This window comes from Catharus ustulatus, chromosome 2 (assembly GCF_009819885.2).
Source record: "Catharus ustulatus isolate bCatUst1 chromosome 2, bCatUst1.pri.v2, whole genome shotgun sequence".
Lineage (NCBI taxonomy): Eukaryota > Metazoa > Chordata > Aves > Passeriformes > Turdidae > Catharus > Catharus ustulatus.
This window is the reverse complement of record NC_046222.1, coordinates 108,894,495-108,917,855: the sequence shown is the minus strand read 5'-3', so window position 1 is coordinate 108,917,855 and position 23,361 is coordinate 108,894,495. Positions and strand designations below refer to the sequence as shown.

The window sequence follows — 23,361 nt, the reverse complement described above, 5'->3', positions numbered from 1 at the left end:
TAGGGTTAGTGCTTCCATGATTGAAGCAAATTATTACTTTAGGTAATGATTGAATGCTTTGACAGTAGAATTGAGAAAGAAGTAAAGAGTAAGACAGAGTAGAAGGGAGAAAAAGGCCCCAAAAGAGTGAAGCCAATATTGGAGCTGGGGTATGTGAGAATCTTTTCTTGTTAGACTCTGTGCACTGTCCCTTATATGGTTGCAGACTGACTGCTTAAAATAGTTTCCACTAAACTGGAGAAATGACATCACCTCTGGTTCCTCTACATTTAGAAGCCTTAAGGAGAAAACACAGTGGGGAAAAGATAATTCGTATAGGCTCCTTAGAGCTGACACAGTGAAGGTACATGGACTTACCTGAGTGGTCTTTGTCAATGATGTTAAAGATAATCTCCAGGTCCTTTCTGTATCTGCACAGTGTTTCTGCCAAAGCTGGCTGAGCCTGGTTTTGAAATCACATACAAGAAGCTATTCAGACCTTGGCTTGAGTTAATTTAACCAACTAAGTATCTACTATCCAATTTCCATTTTCCCAGTTTAACCTGTCAAATCTTTAAAAAAAAATGTTTAGGCTTGAGTTCTCTGGAATGACACTTCTGTGTCTTGCCCTGAGGAGTCATCAGATAAAACCTGTCACTTTCAAATGGCAGGGCAAGGGGGAGCCCTGCACACCTCCCACCTTCAGCAATTATTTGTGGAAATAATCTTGGATAATCTAGGGAAGATGGCATAGACCGTGCACTCATACAAAGCACTCACAGATGTGAGTACAGATGTGAATGGATCCTGCTGTTTAGGGAAATCACAGTGATACCTCTGTACCAAAGCACTGTGCAGCATTTGGTAATAACTGGACTCTGTAGAAGTGACCTCAGATACCATTATAAACATCTAAAAGTCCATCAACAAATACGACTTCCTCCTACAGGAGCCTGAACTGCCTCTGGAACTTGTTTGAAAAGCCCATTTCAAAGAGTAAGGGTTGAGTGCTCTGGGCAGGATTTGTCACATCTCCTCAGCTCTGTTATCTAAACGCCCTCGAGAGCCAACAGAAAGTAAGAAGGAAGCAGTTCTAGCATGTGATTCATCCAACCTATTTTAAGCTTCTACCTTTGCAGGGAATGATGATTCGTACCCTAGCAGTGCTCATTTTCCTCCAGTGACTATAAAAGGAAACTCAGCAACTAGTTCAGATGTAGATGCCTACTTGTTGGGCCAAACCACTATCTTGTGCCTTAATTTGCAGCAAAAGTTGTTCCTCCAAGAATTGCAAGGAGATGTTTTCCTCTTTACCTCTTTTGTAGGTTGACCCATTTTCAAATCATAAAAACAAGACATGAAATCAACTTCTCCATCTGGGTTCATCTGTGCTAACTGAGACCGCAGCATCCTCCAGGGCAGTTCCAGCTGTAGGACAGACTCCATGGCTGCAGCCCAGTCGTTGACAGAAATCCTGCCTGCCAGAAGGGGTCAGGTCATGGTTAAAAGTACAGGACACAGCACACATCAGTCACCAGCACAAAAGGGTTATAAAACACAAGGATTTTCTCTGAACCCTGGGATAAAAGTCCTCATAACAAAAGAGCAGTGGGGTTGGACTAGGCATTTCCAGCCACAAAGTTGTCATGCTGTTATGATGTTCAGCATGTTTTAGCATCTTTTGAGAAAGCCAGATTATGCCATGAAGAGCACTTCAGGTGTCAGTTGAGCTGCAATTAAGTGACATGTGGCTGAAAACTCAGCCAGACAGAACTATGTGAAACAGCTATTCAGTGGCCAAAGAAACAACATCATGTTATTGAGTGCCTTTGTAAGGGCACAGTCAAGTGAGAAGCCATCACAATGAAAAGTTGTATTTGTGGCAGAAATCAACTTCTTTCTTCTACCTAAAAGATTCATCTATTAACTTAGCACTGGTTTTTCTTCAGCTGAGGGGTGAGTGTGTGTCTGCTGGAGGTATAGGCAGGCAACTTTCCTCAGATACTTCCCAGACTCAGGAGACCCATTCCTCCCCCCAACCTGAGACCCCAGCTCCCTGTCTGACACATTCTGGACTCTCCTACATGAAGGTGGTGGTGACCTTTGAGCTTCTGGAACTGGATTTGCCTGCCCAAACTCTCTACCTAACAACAAACATAATTTCTTTATTTGCCCATGTCTTTCAGTTTTCTTTTTCCTACTTCAAGCTTCATCCCCTTAAGCTGCTTTGGGCTAAGCCCTTCCCAATGCCCATCCTCCTCTGTGGTCATGAAGAACGAGGTCTACCAGCTCTTCTGCCCTCAACCTGACACTGGCAGGCAGGCAAGACTCCTCTCGATGGGGTTTGTCCCCTCTGCCCCCCACACATGGAAGCTGTTTTCCCCATGGAGGCAACTGGACAGAGAAGTAGCAGTACCTGTGCCATTGACGTCGTATTGTGCAAAAGCACTGGTGAGTTCAGACTTGTGAGCATAAATCTTCTCTCGCAAGGACTTCAAGGCAGATGATTCAATTGTACCTACCCTAGGAGAAAAAAAAATCAGTAGATTATTAAAGCATTAAAACCCTCTAGCATTCAACACTCATTATAAAATTTTTATATCCTTTAGCATGTAGTATGTTTAAGGTATAGTATGTTTAAGTAGAATGACCCAAAACACACTAAAACACATAAGACAACATTCAGGGAGGGGTGGAAACCCCAAACCAAACACAGCCAACAATGCTCCATATGAATAATCTGAGTTTATGAGATAATTGAGTTTATGCAAGTAATATTAAGCTGCTTTCCTTTAGTAATCTGACCACACTGCTAGGTATAGCAAAGCTGTCATGATAAAATTTTGAGACTCGATGCATAACAGGATTTGTCCAGATTAACATTGCAGCCTTAAAGTAGACAGGTGCAGGCCATTTATGAGTCCCTGACAATTGTCTGTTCTAACTGCTTACCTCCCCTAATTACCTTTGGGAGTTTCTCAGAAAACCAAGTTAAGCACTTAGAACATGTTTTGTCTACTGTATTAATTTTTAAATTGCAAAATAGAAAACCAGTGAGAATCAAGGAAAATGGATGCCTATTTAATTATTCAGTTAAGCTCTAGATTTTTGGCAGGTACACTCATATGCGAGCAGAGTCCACGCTCACTGCATGCAACACACAGCTTTACCTCTCCCGGAGATTCTTCCTGCGCGTGAACTTGCTGACCTGGTACTGCACGAACCGGGGGATCAGCTCGGGATTCAGCTTGATGTAAGCACCCCGGTTACTGCCCTCTTCGTAATAGTTAGAGGCAGAGAATATGGTGATAACCTGACACAGGAAACAAAGAAACTGGATTGGCCAGAACAGCTATTCTTGTCACTTATTTCTGAAACCAATCTGAGAAAAAATTCCAGGTTACAAAATTACGTATGTGTCTACATATAAAACTGTGTCATTCACCAAATTGCTCTTGCCTTTTGAGTCAGAGCTCTGGGCCTTTAATTTTGACCTGTTACATTTCAGAGAGCAGTAAGATATAAGATGCTGCTTAACAGAAACCCCTTTCTAAAGGAGACCTGGTTTTCAGGATTCTTGTTGGCCTCCCAATACAGCATGTTAGAAAGCAGGGTCAAAAGAGAAATCAGTAAATTAAAGGCTTCTAGAACCTTAGAGCATCTCTTGAACTGTATTGACACACAACTCTTGTGGGTGATTTTGTTGCTGTCCATTTGTTTTCGTGTAAGTAATAAATTGGTCCCCACTCCCTAAAGCCATAAAGAATTTTGTTACTCAGAGCTCAGTAATTTGTTATAACGTCTATCTAGGGCAAAGTTCCCCCAAATCCAGTTTAACAAAGTGACTCTTTTTTTAAAATAAATTTTGCAGACAAATCTAATGTGGATGTTCCTGTGAAATTCACAGGAGAATTCTGCTTTACATGGAAGCACCTTACCTTCCCATCATGACTGATCTCATAACCTTCTGGCTTAAATTCATGAGACCTGATGAGCATCTTCAGATTATACCTCTCAAACAGCTTGGCAGTGACATCAGGACCAAAGTAACAGCCTCCTCCTCGACTCTTGTTTGGTGTACAGCCATTTTGGCTTCTTGGATCACTCCACAGAATGTCAAGGATCTATAAACAGCAAACTCAAGCAAGTGACAACTGACAGTAGGGGAAGACTGGAAGACTATGGCTCTTTCAAGTCCTGGTCACCACAGAAGCCCCACAGCACAGGGAGAAAACACATCTGAGTTAACACATAGGTCTTGGGGTTTTTCCTTCTTTTCAGGAGCATATTCTTTTGGGCTGAGACTTCTGTTCTACTTTTTAAGAAATATTATCTGAATTTCAGCAATGTACCTCCTTTCACAGCTGAGGTTTTCTGACTTAGACAGGTGTATCAGGAACAGTACCTGTGCTATTTCAAAGAGAACAAAAGCTGCCTTCTTTTAATAAGAGGCAATTTCTATTTCCCAGCACAAACTGGATACCCACATTGGTCAGTAGTTTTACCTAAGCTTGGGAGTACCTGCCCTAAGCGAGACAAGAGTTGCCTTTGACTTTTACTGTCATTAGTTAGTTCAAGTTTAAAACCAACATTTTACATATTAGCATTTTAGCAGAATTCAGACATGAAGAGGAATTATCATGGTTTAATTCTAGTCAGTAGCAAACATTATTCAAAATGTCTTTGTTTAAACTTTTCTGGACAAAAGCTCTATATTGGGTCATATATTAGAGGTGAAATGAACAGCCAGAGGACAAAAACTTCCCACTTCTGAGTAATCTGCCTGTCGGTCTCAGGAGCTGAGTGGTTTTTTTGGACTGTATCAGCATTCAGCTGCCAAAAGCACAGCCAAGAAAAAGGTGCTTTGTCTCACCAACAATGCAGTCTGACCTGTTTGAACCAACAGTCATTTATGTACCAACAGATCCAACCACATGAGGGCAGGCAAACCCATTTCCTGCTGAGAAGTTTCCTCCTCCTAACGGCTATGAAAAGAAAACACTGGATGAATTTTAAATGTAAGGTATAAAATCCCAAGCCTTTATTACCAGGTCTACAAACAGCACCCGAAAAAACTAATAGGTATCTAACATGCTCCTTAGAAGGACTGTTTTCCTATGAAGAGACAGTTCCCTCAGACTCACAAACACGCTGCCTGAACAGAACACCCGCTGAGTTTGTGCGGGAGGGGTTTGGTATCAGCGTGTCTTTGGTTTCACCTACCTGTTTCCATTCCTTCAGGGCGGGGTCTGGAGGCAAATTAGAGCCTGAAGGCTCAGGGAAGCCGGACGAAGAGTTGTGTTGGGTCTTCCCTGCAACATGCTGGTTGGCAATATGTTTACTGGGTTTGGTCGTGGGAATTCTCTTCTCCGTTTGGTCCTGTCTTTCTTTCACTGACTTTGGTGGCCGCATCAAAGATTTCAACTTCAAAATAATTAAAAAAAAAAAAAGTTACCATCACAGCAACAAAAGTTGATACAGAGAGGCACATCAGCTCATGTTTCCTGTACTCAGGAAAACTCCTTGAGAGTTCAACTAATGTTAACTCTCATAATATCCTCAATTCACAGGTTTAGGAGAAGCTGCAGGTATTTGGCAAAAATTTTGCTTTATACCTATCAGTAACCAGGCTCTTCAGAGCTCTTACGTATTCTTACCCAGACACACACTCGTTCCAAACACAGTCAGTCTTAAGGTTTCACTGTACAGAAAGGGGGACCTGGGCTCAGGGAAGACACTTCAGTGCCCAGCTCCCTGAAAACAAAATATACATTCATACTGTACTGAAGGTGAAACTCATTCACTTCTGCTCTGACACAGGACTGTGCTGTTAGATTAATTTGGCTAAATTAAAAAGTATCAGGAAGACAGTTGTGAAACTGATGAAATATTACATCAGGCCTTATACTGCTAAATCAAACTCCTCAAACATGCATGGGCATTTGCTTTTTTGGAGTGGTGCACTATGGTTCCATGAATGACCATTAATATGGATTCTTCTCCAGAGAATGTCTTCTCATTTCAAATTCTCTCATACTAACTTATTTCCAGAACAAAGCCAAAATAAACCCCAAAATCAAACCAACCAACCAACCCAAAAAACCCAAAGTAAAACAAAAAACCCCAAGCCAAAAAAAAATCACCCACCAATAGAACACACACAGTCCACAGACCCCCAGATTTTACTCTTTAACAAAGGACTAATTCAGAACAAAATGCATCACACAAAGTTATTTGTCAGTGCACTGACCAGTATTTGAAACTTGTCAGCTGCCAGCTGTACCAATTAAAATACATCACTTGGCCTTGAGTGACATTGCCCTGGGTTGTGGCCCACACATGTCTCATTAGCCACACTCTCCTGTGGCAGCAACTTTGACCTGTTAATTCTGCACTTCACAGATACAGCATCAGAAACATGCAGAGCTGAGCCCTGGTGAAAGCATGGGCAGAATTCAGCTCGTGGTTAGGACACCTCTATCTGTAAGATTACCCAGTTTTAGTGCACAGTGGTGCAGCCAACAGAGCCTAGACTCCAATTATCAGAAGTATTCATGCCCTTTTTCATATCTTTAAAAAAGAGACACAACTGACTGTCCTGCAAAACATTTATTTTTGCTTTAAAAAATACAAGGATGACAAAAATAGCTCTATATTCCACAGACACTGATGACAGGGTACACTAAGTTGCTCAAACATTTCTCTCCTATGTCATCTGAGATGCTCCACTATGTCTGTGAATTAGTGTAAGGGGGGCAGACACAAATCTGGCCTAAAGGGGACTGGTGGAGGGGACCTACAGAGAAGACTTTCTTCAGAAGCAGGCAAAGGCCAAAGGGGACATTCCTAGCCAATGGTGCACTTCCTTGAACAGCACTGGAGATGTGTGCCTAAGTAATGATCTCCACCAGATCTCCTGGATCTCCATTGACTATAAGGAGGCTCAGCACCTGATTTAGTTGTCCAAATCAAGACCAAATCCCACACCATTTTCCACTGATTTGAAGGACCTGTGTTTGCTCATCATTTCAGAAAAAAACATGAACATTTCTGTCTTCTAAATCCCTGAAAAGCAGTATATTCTGTTTTATCAAGGCCAGCTCTTGAATTTTGATCCTTCTGGAAAGGCTCTCCCACATGAATAACGCTCAGCTGCTGCCAAGGGAGCGCCTCACAGGTGGAGAACTTCCCCCACACAACAGATGGCAGAAGCACAGCCCCAGGAAAAAAGGCAGTGCTGGAAATATGTGGCTAGATTGATTTCTAAAGTTTTTAAAGGAAATGCCTAAGAATCAAGTAGTTTTCATACTTTCTGGCTAATGTGTCATCACTGCAGGAGGAGGCATCTAGTGGCTTTAGCTATTGTAAGATCAAAAGACCCATGTTATCCAGAGAGCAGACAATTGGCTCTCAACACCTAGTACAACCTTCCTTCCTAAGCCTTGATTTTGAAGAAAAATTGGGCTATTATTTTTCTTATATGCCTTACACTGCTGCCATTTTCTTTCCTGAAGCAAGTGACTTGATCTGAGCATTTGTACCGCAAAATTTTGAAAGGAAAACAAAATTACCCTCACATGAATATGATCTCTTACCTTATTTCTCTCAAGTGCATTCAGGAAATCCAAATCTGTGGTGTCTGAAATGCCCCCATGTAGGATAAGAACTTTGCTATCAATTATAGTGGCAAGGGGAAGCCAGCTAAAAACATCTCGCAGAAGACACAAAATCTGTTTCCAATGGTCCTGTAAAATATACTTTTACATTAGATCCTATTTCTGACAGATTCTGTTGCTTCTAAGTTCAGGATTTTGCTGAAGTGTCTGCAACAGTTTTTATGAACAATTTTGTTCAGGTGATATCCTGTACTGCAACCCTGACAAACATATTCTGACATTTACTGTAGGGCCATTTGATGTCTCTGTTTCTTTCATGTTCATCTCTTTTTGTGTATTTGATTGGTCTTACGGATGTTACTCATTTCATCCCATAGATATCTGGGCATAAGAGCAATAGTTAGCAATAGTTTTGTCAGATATTCCACTGATAGGCCAAAATAATTTCACCTACATCACTTAAGTAATTCTCTGCTACACCTAAATAAACTGATTTGAAGTTTTCTTGTTTACACAGGTTTCATTTTCCATGTCCAAGACTACAAAAATATAGGGGAAGGAGGAGGAATCTTACCTTGTACTTCTTTGAAACTTCTTTTGTGAAGCCATATCTGAAAACAGGACAGCATAATGAATTAGTTTTCAGTATGCCCCTTCTGCATGGTTTCCTGTGCTATGGTGTTTTCCTGGAGTTTTCTAGCCCCTTTTTTCACCTGCCATTCAATCTCACCTCAGTTGAAATGTCTTTTCCTCCACTCTGTCTCGAGAATTGAGTTAAAGTGGTTTCTTGTACGTAACAGAGGCTGGGAACAGAATCCAGCCCCATAATTATTAAGAGGCCTTTTTGCCAGCTCTACCTTTTACATACCAGAGAGAAATTCCAAAGGAACCTGATAATGAGCAAAAATTCCCACAAAACCTTTGGAGAGTTTTTGTCTTAAACATCATAGAATCACATATAATAGAATATTATAGAGATAGAGATATATATCATAGAATGGTTTGAGTTGGAAGGGGCCTTAAAGATCATCTCATTCCAACCCGCTGCCATGGGGAGGGACTCCTTCCACTAGTTCAGAATGCTCAGAGCTTCATCCAACTGTAAGGTCTTTTCCCCCACAAGGGACAAGGATTTTGATACCTCATTCTTTTAACACCAAGATATCCTCCATCAAGGGGCATTTTCACAACACTCAGCTTTCAAATTTACCAATGTGCAGCACTGCTAATCAAAATGCACAGCAAAGAGTGATAGACAGGAATGTATCTGTGCATATCATACCATCATAGACTTAGTTAATATTTTCTGCTATTTTCGGAAGGAATTTTCCTACCTTGTAGATTAAGTAACTGATCTTGGTTTATGTTTCTTGGTTTTTGGGGTGTTTTCAGTTAAGTGCTGAAAAAGTAACTATCATGTGAAACTGATTCTCTTTTGTGGATCATTAGTAGGACTTGCCTATGTGCCTCTGACCCAGGTGCTAACACAGAGGCCTGTGTTAAAACAGCAACACATCCTGTGTGCGCACATCAAATGACCCAAGGGGTACAGCAGGTATCCACCAGTCAATCACCCAGAAACTTTCTGGGGTGGCTTAGAATTGTAGGGAGTAGGACTGAGGAGTTCTCACATCTCTGAGATGCTTTTTGTTTCCAAGTCACATTTTGACTACAGCCAGAGCCACTGGCTGTGCTCACTCTATTGGCTGCACTGCACAGCTGAGTGCAAACGTCTTGTGTTAGAAAACAGGGTGTCAGCTTTCCTGCACGGACACCTCCAACTAATACAGCTCCTCTGAGTAGAAGGCAGGATATCTACCCGCCCCTAGTGTTAGGGAAGTGAAATCTTAGTTCAAAGTTAACTAAGATATCAGATTTTGCTTTAACTAAAATATCATCCTTCCATCTTTCCTTCCCCTTCCTTTTGATACTCTGGAAGCTGTACTAAGCCCTCTGACTTCAATGAATTATGATTAGATCAAAGATCTAAAAACATGATTCCCATTCAAATGTTGGTGTGTAGTGAGGAGGTTCCTTCCCCACATACATGCTGAAAGGGCAAGGCTACATTTGACTACTTAATAAAACATTATTTCTGTTTTAGGGTGTCACAGTGGCTAAAGTAGCATTCAAAAGCTCAAATATTTCTAGTGATAGGCCAGATAACACCTACCCGACCCCCAAAATCTACCTCAGGTTCATGATGTAGTCTTCATGGTTTCCTCTATTCAAGTGTAAATCATTGGGATAGATGAGAAGAAATGCAAACAGGATTATAAGTATTTCCATAGAATTTTTCCCTCTGTCGACAAAATCACCATTAAAGACATAGCGGTTTTGTTCTGAAGGCAGACCATTCTGCAGAAAGAAAAAAAGGGGCATTTAGAGAGGCTGCTATCCTACTGTAATAAAGGAAATCACATTTAAATGGGATCCCATTGCTAGAAATTCTGAAAAAAATCCTGCATAATACAGAGATCTAAAATGCCGCATTTCTTTATTTCCACTGCTTAGAATAAAAACCTTCATATTAGGCAACCTGAGCCATTACAGAAGAGAGGACCTCTCTGGCTGTTCTTACAATCCCATCTCTAATCCTTTCCTCTACCTATTAAATTGAAAGGGACCAAAAGGAACAACAGTCTTGTAGTAAAATACACATTTTTGTTAATGCAACTGTTGCCAGGAAATTATGCACTTGCAAACAGAAGGGAGTAATTCGCTTTGAATGGAAGATAGGAAATACATGAAAAATTACCTTCTGATGCAAGTTTGAATGGATTTTGTATATTAAAATTGTTTGCAGTGTATGCTTCCAAAACTCCTGAGAAGGACTAGGGGTCCAGATGAGATAAAATCTTAAAACAGAACTTTGAAGCGTTTGATTTCAGTTGCTTTAATCCTGAAAGCACTACTTGAATTTTACTCAATGAGAGCCAAGATATACTTGAAAGCTCACAAACCTGAGAGGTTTTATATACGGGTATTTTTTACCTTACTTTTTTTCTGAAGATACAGAGAAATGCTTTGTTATAAATGGTGACTTAGTAAAAACAAGTATTTTGAACTGATGATATGTTTTATTAGATTAATTACCAACACATCAATGGGTGCCATCAGCTTACAGAAAATATAGCACCACCTATAATTGTAGCTTCATCATTTCCAATCGTGAGTATCAGAAATAGTATTTCAAGTTTGACGTACTGGAAAAGGGAAACCTCTGTTTTCTCAATTGATATGCACAAGAAATATCAATAGAACATCTATAAAATTATGTTTCAACTGTGGAAGCCACTCTTAAAAGATTTGGCAGCATTGCAAGGCATCCCACTTCTTGAATATATCTACAGTGTCAGTGTCAAGCCTTCCTTGTGCTCCTATGGCATTACTGGTATTCTGCCTTAGTGGGTTTATTGCAGGATGCATGATGTGGCCAGGGACTCGATGAAATGTGTAAGTTTAATCCTTATGAGAATATCTTTTTTTGTCCCAATCAGTGTCCTGTGCTTTTATGTTAGGATGCAGTAGTGAACCCTGGTCTCTCCATCCTAGCTGCTGTAAATCCAGCTTCCTTGGATTTTGCTAAAGCCTGTCCTGAGCCCTTTTCAACTTAACTTAGAAGGGGCCTGTGCTTGCTCTGTGCTCACAGGAGTGGCAACGTATGAGACTTCTAATGCAGTGGGTTGAAGTGATTTTAAAAAGGAGAGGATGGATTTCAGGAGAGGAACAGACAGCAGAAACTCAGTAGCAATTTCTGGAAAGACCAATAAATAAATAAAAGCTTTGCCCAATAGGTATGTGAATTCACCAGCAGATTGTGAGTGTACGCACAACCACTCTAACTGCAGACCTCACAGCAAGACACGTCTACTGAAGCACTCTCCAGACTTCATCACCCTTCTTTTGGAAAAGGTTACGCACAATTTGAGTTTTAAACAAGTTTGGTTTGAACTTCCAACTTTAATGTGACATTTTAGTTTTGTTCCACACATATGGACTCTCCTTTTCTATAGTTACAACCAACAATGAGAGCAAAACTAAATTAAAGGCTGTTGCAGCCTCTGACACGTCAGAGAGGTAAACAAGGCCCTCTAATGATTAGCCACTTGCTGCTGGGCATCATTACTGTATCTCCTGGGTTAGTGATTAATTAACTTCCGTTTGTTGTTGGCATTTTCTACTGCTTCAGGCTATTTCTATCTATAGCATCCCTTTAACAATCTAACTTAGCAATACATAATTTAAAATTCAAATGTTTCAAGGAATACCAGGAAATGCTGTAATTTAATAAAGATTAATGCAGGGACTGAATAACCTCATGGACTGGTTATTGAGGAAAAAAACATATGTGTCCTAGCTTCAGCCGAACCAGGTGTAAAGATTATATACCATCTTCAGCATTTTATCAATATGTTGTGGATTGCCAGCTCTGTGTGTTTGCTGGGGGTGGTTTGTGGAAGTGACAAGCCTGGTCTGCATGTAGGCCTCCAGAATACATTTCAATTCTGCACAGCCCTGTGCAGACTGAGATCACTCCCATGGCATTGTTTAAGATTGTACCCTTTTGTTTAAGGTAGTTTGTACCAACTCAGAGAATGAAATCCCTTCCAACTGAAACAGAGTTTGGGAAGGAGAAAAATAATGGATCCCAGAAGCCAACTAGGTTCACTGCTCATCTGAGTAAACTGCTCAGAGGGGACGTTTAATTTGCTTCTAAATCACTAATCAGCTCTGTCATATGCTCTCTATATTCTCAACTACTCTGAAATGACAAAACATTTGCCCATTTTATTTGGTCTGATGGAAGGGACTCCCCTGGAAGTTTAAGAGAGAACAACTGGGTGTTATCTCTAGTCTGAAGTCAGTGGGAGTTTTGGCTCTGAATTCATTGCAGTCAGGATGAGAGTTCTTTTTTTTCCTCTTTATAACATCCATTAGAGGGGGGGAAAGAATCGGCATCTGTTTACTCCAAAAAATAAAATGCAGGGTGATTGCAGTTATAAATATAATTGTATCTAAGAATTTATCTCCAGTAGTTATATTTCCCATTCCAGGTTCTGTGTTGGAAACCAATAGGTATCATACTCTTATTCCAGTTTTGAAAAGAGAGCTAAACAACTATAAGACTGCAAGCCAAGGACCAGCTAAGGATGGTTGATTAGTAAGAAAAGCAGGGCTCTATAAAAAGTCTGATTATACTTTAACAATATTTCAACAGATTTCAAGTGTGCACTTGGGCAAAACAACCACATTTACATTCAACAAGTGTCAGACTAAGTGTAACAAAGCTGGAAGCAGAGGGAGAACTACATCATTTAAACACCTGGTTTATCTCACTTCAGTCTCCATTCAGGTCAGGATCTGACACAAACCCCTTCTCCCCCCGGAAAGCTCAAATCAAAGAGAGTACCTACTCAATCAAAGGTGGTGATTCATCCTGAAGATAAATGTGAAACTAAATACACAACATTTCCTGCATCTTCAGTTAAACATACAATTGTGGAAAAGTTAGCCTGGAGCTTTATTTGTTTTACACCTCAGTAAAACAGAGCTATGCCTTTTTAGCATGATAAAAAAGGATATGTAAAGGGTGCCCGAAGTGCTTCTATTTTGTGCAGACCATGTGACTGCTTCCAAGGCTTACAAAGCTTTTAAAACACCACTCTTTCCTGTTTCTTGTTCAAAACAAAACAAAAAACCAAAAACAACCCCCCAAAAAACAACAACAAAATAAAACCCCCAACAAACCCAAAAAACCAAACCAAACAAAAAAACCCAACCAAACAACTAGAAACCGCAAACCAACCCCAAAGCAAACCAATAAACGTGCAGGTATCAGTGGAAGGCCTAAATGAAAGCTTCTGCATTTTTTCTTCAGTGTCAAAATTACCTATGGTGTAGTGTTACATCAAGAACTCAGATTCTGATTTTAGCAGACTTCAGTCAATATGAAATTTAAAACAATGGCAGAATTCTGGATACTTTGTAAGAAGTCCTCTTAAATTCTGGCTCATGCTGCAGTTCAGCATTCAGGAAAATAATCATCTCCTCGATGAGCAGGAGGATATGAAGAAGGAAAAACTCTGACAAAGGCACCAGATTGTTTCAGGATTTGTGATGTATGCATACCACATGAGCAGTTCTAAAGGTGATAAATCTATCACACATAAATAATAACAAGTCATAAAGTGAAAATGCTACATCTCAGAGTACTTACTTACCTTATAGAATATCAGCAAAAGATCATCCAGGTTTCCATGCAAATCTCCTACAGGAAACAAAAACTTTTTTTTTAAATTTTCTCACAGAGGAAGAAACTGAATTATAAAACTGCAATTAGTTGTACCTAATAAGTTTTCCCCCATGTTTTCCTTATGTATATAAACCCCAAAAATGCCACTAAAAGACATATTTTGAAATATAGTAGACTTCTATGTAATAATGGGTTTAAATTTACCAAAGCAGACCTTTTTATACTGCACAACTGAATGTGTTTCAGGGATGTGGCTTGATTACTACCAGCAGGAAACAATGGAGAGTGTCAAGATCTGTCTGTGCCTGTGTGCGTGAATGCTAAAGCCATGGGAAGGACAGATTGGGCCCTTTTTGAGATGTTTGTTTGGAACAGGTAGCAGGATTTCACCCCAACACAAAGCATCACTGCAGCACAGATCCCCTGTGCATCTGACTGCATTTCATACTCACGGAGCCAACCTTCTCATGTCTGTGACTCACCACCACAAAGCTGCAGAACAGTTTCAAAACCTATTTGTGATAATTGGCTTTTACCACCAATGATTAGGAAAAGAGAAGTGACATTTTTATGTGTATATGTTTTCTGTATAGCTTCTGATTAATTATGAGCCTGCTGAATTTGTTCTAAGGGATCTTTCAAGATATGACAGATATTTAGCACATATGTGGATGCAAACATTCCAGGTATATATTTAATCTGCATTATTAATTTGAAATTATAAGAAATGGAGAGTGATACCTTAAAGAAATCAACATTTTGGATCAATTATGCTTAAAAATGGGTTATCTGTCTTCTGCATAGGCTCCTTCTGGTGACAAAAGCTTGTAGTTTCAGTATAGGAGAGGGATCCCTTATAGTGCTGCTTACGTAGTGCAAATGCAATACAAACATGAAAAGGAATGTTTATTTAACAAGAACACGTTGTGTTGTGAACAAGCATGAATCTATGTTTCCTTGATTTGGAAAGGGGTCTTGTTGGCTTGGTTCATAAATTATTGTTTATACAAAACCTCATTTAAACAAACCCTTTCCTGGCAATCAAAGAAGGTCTATAACCACATCTTAAAAAACATTATTTATTTTGCATATCTCACAGTACCTCCCTTATACCTCTTTACTATTACACAGAGCACACACTGATAGATGTCAAGGGTTATGTCACCATTATTGTTCTGTTTTGCAGCTACTGCATTCTGTGTCAAGTCAGAATACCGCATCCCATTATCCATAATTTACAAAAGTGTAACAAAATAGATGGGCAAAGAGCTCTTAGTTTTTTACTGTGTGACACATTATTCTGTGAGACTAATTTGTTGGTTGTATAAAGACTTAGCCATCCTCCTGGGTCTCCTTAGAAATGAGGGGTTATTATGATTTCAATTTATTCTAGATAGTCATGCTGTCAATGAAAGGTCTTTTTTGCCACCCATATTAAACCCTCATTAAAATAATTATTGAGTAAATTATGATTAAAGTCATTAAAATCATTACCAAATAAGGTATTTTTCTCAGTGAGAGGAGAAAGAGGTGAGACTTATAGGCAGTGATCAAAATACTTGGTGGCACTTTAGAGGTGGAAGTGCAGGAGTATTTAAGCTGCACTGCAGTGTTAGCTGAATTAATACTGACTCATTCAGAAATGTTAAACAAGAACAGGAAAAAGGAGGTGAGGGAATTTCTTAAAATATACTTACTATGACTCAGGAACTTTATTTTTTTGGTTTTTTGCTCCAATTTATGCATTTATGGGGGAAAATAAAATAAATAAATAACTTTTTAAAGGGCACTGAGAACTTTCTTCTAATGGCAAAACTTGGAAATGTCAGTATCATTCTCTACCACTTAGAATATCAAGCCATAGCCCAAAGCAGGTATCTTCTCTGGCACCTTACCACAGACAGTTATCTCCTTGGAATAGGAAGTTGAAAGATGGGTGATATTTGGCATCTCCTTGAGAACCCTCCTAGTTTCACTTAGCAGCTGCAGTACATAGCGGGCATGAAGCAGCTGTGAGAAGAAAAGGTAGGTAGAAAAGGAAGGCTTCTTTGAATTAGCAATAGGTCTGGTTGCTTTATTAATATCAGACATTAACTGCCAAGGTTATTTATAGTGTAGACCTCCAGACATGAGTACAGGCTGTATGGCCTAGTGCTGGGAATTAGGAGTGTTCATAGCTTTGCATTTGTTTGCGGGTGAATGGACATGGAGCCCTTACTGAACTTGCTTTACAGATTTTACCACTTTATTTATACTGTACTATTTCTTCTCTTCCTGTTTTTCAGAAGAGCTAGGACTTATAGAGCACTAAGAATCATTGCATAAGGCCATCTGTTTAAAGTAACTGGGGAAAAAATAAAGAGGATGTCATTCTAGGTGTGAGTAAACAAACAAACAAAAAAATCTCACAACCTCCGAAACACAAGCCAACAAAAAAATATCCCCAAAGGCCATAAATGATATTTCAGTGATGCAAAAACAATTACAAGAAAACTCCAGTAAGGGCTGCCTTGGTAAGAGTTATCTTCCTGTTCACAGGAAGAAGTTATGACAATGCAATGTTGAAGCTTCTGGTCTTCTCTCCAAATGTTTTTTATGAACATTTTGTCAGTTGCTGATTTTTAAAGCTTTTAATTCCAACAGAGATCTGAGGAATTTTGATAGAGGAGATAGATTAGCTACAGAATGACTTTTCAAGATTCATGTTTTTAAGCAAACAAAAATGCCAATTACCTATGACTGTTTCCTTAATAAAATGCCAGCCATAGTAAGAGAAGAGAGAGTGGACAGTAAGGTGAAGTCTGGATTGGCTTATTTATCACATGCTTTATATTTGGTACTTTTCAAACAATCAGGTTCCACAGAAAATTACTGGAGAAAAATATTCTTATTTAGTAAATTAAAAAGCATGATAGACTCTTGCCCCTTTTATAGAGCATATTGTTAAGCAGCAATAATTACAAGTTCAAACAAAGCCGTGTCATTTAATGCCTCCCTGCTCCACCCTCATCTTGTGGGCAACAAAAGGGCTTGCTCAGGAACATAGAGAATGAGAAACAGGCTCCTCAATGCCTTGGAAGCTGCAGCCCGAGCTCCAGAGATCTGTGCTATCACTCTGTTCTGCTACATGAGCAATGCTTTATAGCCACTCCACTCTTATAGCAGAGTCTTGCAGCCTGCAACGAGGTGATTGACCCTTACACCTCAATTCAAGGTGGGGGACAAAAGACAGAAGACCAAACAATGAACACTTTTAACCCATAAAAAGATTTTAGTTTAGGATACCTTCCCCAGTTCTGCACTGTCACTTGCCTTGCAGCTGTTAAGGGTTCCCATTTCATTTCACTAGTCCCTGCCTCCTCCCCAGTGCCAGACCTGGTGGTCATGCAGCAAAGTAGTGAAACAAATGTGGGAACTCGTGTGTCTGAGAACTGTCTGCTTTTGATTTTATTGTATTAGCTTGCAGGCAGATCAACTTCCCAAGGTAGCTTACCATGCACATTTATGATCACACTGGGTTAGCAGGAAAAATAAATGAGATGTAAAAGAAGGGTGAAATATTTCTTTGGGCATGAGTTTAGCCTTACACTGGATTATGGACTTACAACTTTACAGATCTAAAATAAATTAAAAAAAGAAAACAAGCTAGTTGCAAATTACCTGTTCGTTCCTGAAAGCATGAAGGAGAGCATTGGCATCTTCCACAGTAAGGGGGAATGAGAGTCGTGGTCCATAATAGGAGTCTGGAACATCAATCTTCTTTTCAAATTCTTTTAAACATAAATCTTCGTCCACCACCTGAGGAGCACTAGGACTGGTGAAAATTTGAGAAACTGGAACAAGGTAGAAAGAAAACAAAAATGTAGAAACTCCACCAGTTCCCCACAGAGCTGTAACAGCATGGCCAGAATTGGTTGAATGTAACTGCTTTAACTGCTGCAGTATTATAGTGGCTGACTCCTGCCTCCTATAGTGGAAAAGCGCCAGGTTCCCCAGACTGTTTCACAATACTAAAATCAACGACTACAAAGTAAAAAAAAAGACCAAACCAAAGTTAAAAACAGGCAAAAACTCTTTTCCGCTTCTGGAAAAGAAGCTGTGGTCAGGGTGAAAACATTTTGCACTGAAGTTGTAGAGCAGTCTGCTCACAGGTAACAAGAACCATCACCTGGTACAAACTTCCTTCTCCTTCCCCCTTGGTGCAAGGAGATACAAAAGTCATGGCTGATCATTTAATGACTATCTGTTTTAAGTTCAATATTACACTTTTAATTCAGGTTTTGAAGATTCACTTCTATTGCTTTTATTTTCTACTTAAAATTTTTAGGCTCAATACCAGCAGGCCACAGTGATTATTTTAAAAGCCACCAACAAAATTCTATTTATTCACAGTGGATTGCAAATCACTCCTTTCTGATGCAGCTAGGAAACAATGCCAGCTTTTGGTTGGCTGCCATAAAACTACTGGATGAAATAAAGTAAACAAAAACAGAGTGGTGAAAATGGAACACAGCTTCCAATTTTCCTGGAACATGGAGAAAGCAGGAACACTGCTAATTGCTTCAATACATTCTTTTTCTTGACATAACCTTAAAATGTAACTGACTGATCAGCAGATTTCAGTGTTTTCTTCTTGCAGATTGTCTCGGTCATATATTATTCTAAATGAGAGAACTAGGCCCTAAATGAAAGTGTTTTAGTAGATGCTGTTGCAGAGTTGCTCTTGTGAGATGACTGTTGTAAACACTTTTTGCTGGGCTAAAGTTAGGTTTTCTGTAACCCTGATTTCCTGCAACAGCAAATAAAAATGTATTATTTACAACTGTGGAGCTGTATTATTTATTGCTGATTTACAGCTGACCTGTAGCTGTGACTCAAAACTTACAGTAGCCAAAACCAGCATGCAACATCATAAATTATGAAATTCATAAAGGCCAACTTGTCTTCCTACTGGATAAAATCCATATTAAAGAAATAAATAGATAAAAACATAGCCTGGATTTTAAAAAGTCCTCTTTTACTATCAGCACTTCAGCTGTGAGCTGATTAGCACATTCAGTGCCAATGCAATGTTATACTTGGCCATTTAAATGGATTAAGGCATCAAGTAACAGCAAGGTGCTTGGGGTTCACCGTTTTCACCAAGTGCTGTTTGATTTGAAGTCTTCCATAGTTACAGCTTTGTCTGGCTGGACACCAGAACATCACCATGGACTGAAATTACCGATTCTCACATAGCGATCAGCCAAGCACATTTGCACCAATTCTTGCTCCAGCTCTAGCAGCAGGCCTCTGGACAGTATCGCCCTCTACACCCTACTTCCCAAGAAGTGGGCAGCTGCAGGACCAACTCTTCAGACCACCCAAATGCCTCATTTCTTGCCTGTTCTAACCAGCTGCCCTCATCTGACATGACTCTTCAGAGTCAGTGACTTTGTCAGCATTTCAAGCCAGGGAGACACCTGCCCGTGCCTGCTCCTACTCCTGCCTTCCCCCTTTCAGCACACAGTAGGCCATCCATCCATCACTCTGCCTCTGATCATGAACTTACATTCCTCACAGACTCACTTCCATTTAGGCATATGCTCAGGCTGGGAAACTCAATCCTTCCTTGCAGGGCATATCTCTTCAAAGTACACCCCATTTTCCCTCCTGGATGAGCTGTCAAAAGCCAGTCATGGTCATTACCCTTAGAGTGTGCTTACAGCTCCTCAGGCAGTATTTCAGATGGACTTTAAGGCTTGTTCCTGCACAGCATGACTGTCCCATCTCTGAACAGTCAGTAATGGATTACCTAATGCAGCCTGGGGAATCACCATGCTGTCCAGCAAGTACCCCAGCTCACCACATGCCCCATGCAGGACTAATTCTGAAGGATTCAGAACCCCTCACATTTTGCTGTTCTAGTTGAAGCTGTCAAGGCTCTTTCAATTCATACTGAAAGACAGGGATGAGAAGTCTTGGCATGCCTAGTTCAGGCACATGTGTCAAGACAGAATGAAATATCCTCTGCAGCATCTGCATCGCTCCACTAACTAGAGGGAGGACAGACAATGACCAGCTTTGTACTCTGACACCAGAGGTCTAGCCCAGGCTCAGGGAGTTGAGCCTTCACTATTAACAAAACCCAAACAACTACCCTACAGCCATATTCCATGTTAAACACAAACACCCAGAGCTAAGTGGAGTCCATTTGGTCACAGAAAGCCCAAAAACCCATTTCTCCTGACAAGATCACCTTGTCATGGGAGTTTTTCAAGGCAAGTCAAAGCTGCCAAGGATGTACTGACTATCAGGGGAACAGGGAATCAGCTACTTCTGCAACTCTGAAATCAGTTCTCTGTTCTGCCACTACCTGTGGGCCTTCAGCCTGACCATAGGGGTACCTGAGAGTACCTCTGACTCTTGGGAAGTGCTCTTACATAAGCCAGATGCTGACCCACAGCCCTCAGGTCAAAGCCAAATGGACACTGAGCCTACAAAGAGGAAGGAAGTTTCTAAAATGCTTCAAACATTTCTTACTTCACACCATTCCTGGTGCTATAAACTGCAAGCAGCTATAACTTATTCCCCACTGCAATAATCACTGTGCAAAACATCTTGGAAGGGTGTTAAAGCTGTAAGGGAGGCATCACAGGGACTGAAACTGCAGAAAACAACACTTTTTTTTGTTTCCCTTTGAAGGAAGGCTCCAGGAGGTGCCCTGGTGACCTTGAGAGGAACGGGTTTAGATTCCCAGTCCCACCATTTTTCTCAGGATGTGTCTGCAGTCTTCTCACCCTCAATGTGCCCATAAAAGAGTGAGTAAATGGGTCATCTTTTGCTGGAAAGGCAGTTTCCAGCTTTCTCTGACCAGAGAACTTTCCATTGAAAGCTGAGAAGGTAGGAAGATTTTTTTTTTTCAGGAAATGAGGGAGAAAAGTGTAAGGTAGAAAAGGGTTTTATGCTTATTTTCCACAAACCCTTGCAAAATAGCCTTTAATAAGAAGCAGAACAAGACACTCAGCTATATAATATCCCAATCACAAACTACACTGACATCTTAAGAAGAATGAGAGGATGAAAAAAGCTTTAGGCTATAACAGATAAACAATCACATCAAAAGCACTACTGTGTTAATGAGACGGCAGCTGCTTCTCTTTCATTGAAAAACAATCTGAAAAAAACAGATTAAAAAGAGGAAAGTAAGATTAATGGTGGAGGTTGAGTAGTTTATAACGTAAGGAAAACCACAGATCACAAAATGTTCAGGTAACTTTCTTATCACATACTGACAAGAACAGGCAACCTATTCTTTGGTAAGAATATTATATACTGTCTTCTTGGAGACAGCTTTTGAACTATATGTTATGACTTTAATTTAAGTGAACACACATTGATGAAAAGAAAAAAAAAAAGCCAGAGAATTGGAATTGCAGGTTTTAGAAAATGCTTGAGAATAGCAAAGTCAATTTGAAGTCTCTCTGGTTTTGATGTTTACATTCACTGTGGTTCACGTCTTAAGATGGTGATTCAGCAGAAGTGGAAGCAGTTCTTTAAGAATCTCTCTATTCAGCATTGATTTTGCTTACATCAGTGGGGCTAGCATGAGTGCTGCAAAGGTCACTTCCAGGGGCAAGCAATCAAGAGCTTAAAGCAAAGAATGCATGCAGCTAGCAGTTGGACAAAATAGCCACAACCCACACAATACACATTTGATATGCAATTCCCCCCCAGAAAAAAAGAAAAAAAAAAAAAAATAAAGCCTTTGGAGCTGTTATCAAGTCTCAACAACGTCAGCCCTAAAAGATGGAAGTTTTAAGCCAGCAAGACAAAGGGATGCTTTTACCATAAACCATATACACTTTATGATTTGTTTCAGCCTTAACCTGAATTGCACATCTGCAATTCCCAATATCTACAAGACCAAGAAATAGGGCCACGTGTGCAGTGGTGATGAGGGGCAGCCCACAGGACCCTCCATCTCCCTCCCTGTGCACAGGTGAGGCTCAGATCTTCACTTGCACATGAACCGCCTGTGCATGTATCAGTGGGCTCTGCAATGTCCTGAGCCCTAGCAAGTCACCTGAGACACCTCACCTTTATTCTTTCTGCCAGTAGACACAGTTAATAAAGGTGGATAAATCATATCTACAACAAGCAACTGTAAAATTCCATTTCAGTATTATAATAAAAATAGAGATTAACAATATTTTGCCAAATCTCAGACCTAGCACTACTGTTTTCTTTCCCATTCAGGTAGAAAAGCTGAACAGAGGTGCACTATCAGCATGAAGAAGTAGATGACATGAGCAGTATCTGATTTTCTTTAATTTTGCCAAGTCCTTCCCAGGAAGTTAAATGACTAAAGCAGAATTTCTTCCCAGAATATGGCAGTAATGGGAAAAAAATCAAAGGGAGGAGTATTGCGTCATCTGCCCTGACTTTGGAGCAAAGCTCACATGTAATTTATTTTTCTGCAGAGCTCAGAGAGCATTAGGCACTCTAAAGTACTTAAGAGAGAAAAATTGCCATTTCTACCAGTTGTCATTAGAACACTGAACCACTTAAGGTTTTGATGGTGGTTTTATCCTGCTATTAAAGTATCTTGCGCAAATTTTAATTGGAATAACCTGTGGCTAGACCAGATGAAAGAGAAAGGGCATTCTCTTGTAATGCAATAAGAAGGGGACAGCCTCATTTTTAACTCCACTGGGATTAGATCTATTTTGAATTTGTTCAGGGAAGTCACATTTGTTTTCTGGACTTAGGAATCACTTTCAGTCTGTCCTTCTGTTGAGCTTGACCTCAAAAGTAAGTTATGTCCAAGGCTCCCAAAATACTTCAAAAATTAAAGGTTGTTCCTTGAATAACTGAAGCTTAAATTAGATGGTTTCTGAAGATTTATCTCCAGCAGTTTAAATTTATTTCCTTTATTTCCATTCACATACTGATACATGTTGCAGTGAAATATAGAACAAATTAAATTAAAAAGTGGTCCAGAACTGCCAGAATTGGTGGGTGGTGGGGGAGAAGGAGCAACATCTTTGATTATATGTGCTTTAAACCAACTGAACACAATCTTTCTGAATACTCACATTTCATAGTTCAAGAAAACATGCATAGAAAGCTGTGAAACTTGCATTCTGTAGGAAGGGCAGTAACATATAAGAAAGCCCTCTGATCATCTCTGAATATTCTCATAAGGACAACAGGCACCTGTTCTGACTTACTGACTGCTCTTACACCAAGTAGATAGTGAGCAGTGTCAACACTTAGAGGATCAAATTCATATTGCAGTGTTTGGGAGATCAAACCTCAACCCCAGCATGTGCCATAGGCTGTAAATATCACACTGAAAAGTAGCTTTCCTCACATCAAGTTTTTCAAACACAATCTCCACATTACTTTTACTTTTATTGTTACCTGAATCAGGATGAGTACAATGATCCAGCATGAATGTAAAAAAGTTGGATAGCTGAGCATGAAAAAGAAAAGAACAAACACACTGATCAGTTCAGGTGATCTAAC

General features: G+C 40.0%; 1 protein-coding gene across 6 annotated transcripts in view; it reads right to left on the bottom strand.

Moving 5' to 3' along the window:
- The window catches only part of PPEF1 (protein phosphatase with EF-hand domain 1), a 42,559-nt gene that overhangs the window by 5,249 nt on the left and 13,949 nt on the right, over nucleotides 1-23,361 (bottom strand). For 5 of the 6 annotated variants that reach the window (XM_033051848.1, XM_033051847.1, XM_033051846.2 and 2 more), the window contains exons 4-16: nucleotides 23,257-23,308; nucleotides 17,512-17,684; nucleotides 15,747-15,861; nucleotides 13,820-13,866; nucleotides 9,787-9,953; nucleotides 8,170-8,206; nucleotides 7,575-7,724; nucleotides 5,203-5,403; nucleotides 3,918-4,103; nucleotides 3,150-3,292; nucleotides 2,396-2,502; nucleotides 1,294-1,457; nucleotides 358-442 (exon numbers count right to left, since the gene is read on the bottom strand). In XM_033051848.1, coding sequence (XP_032907739.1) covers nucleotides 358-442; nucleotides 1,294-1,457; nucleotides 2,396-2,502; nucleotides 3,150-3,292; nucleotides 3,918-4,103; nucleotides 5,203-5,403; nucleotides 7,575-7,724; nucleotides 8,170-8,206; nucleotides 9,787-9,953; nucleotides 13,820-13,866; nucleotides 15,747-15,861; nucleotides 17,512-17,684; nucleotides 23,257-23,308 — 1,627 coding nt within the window. The remainder of the gene's footprint in view (nucleotides 1-357; nucleotides 443-1,293; nucleotides 1,458-2,395; nucleotides 2,503-3,149; nucleotides 3,293-3,917; nucleotides 4,104-5,202; nucleotides 5,404-7,574; nucleotides 7,725-8,169; nucleotides 8,207-9,786; nucleotides 9,954-13,819; nucleotides 13,867-15,746; nucleotides 15,862-17,511; nucleotides 17,685-23,256; nucleotides 23,309-23,361) is intronic. The other variant, XM_033051851.2, reaches the window with a different exon arrangement.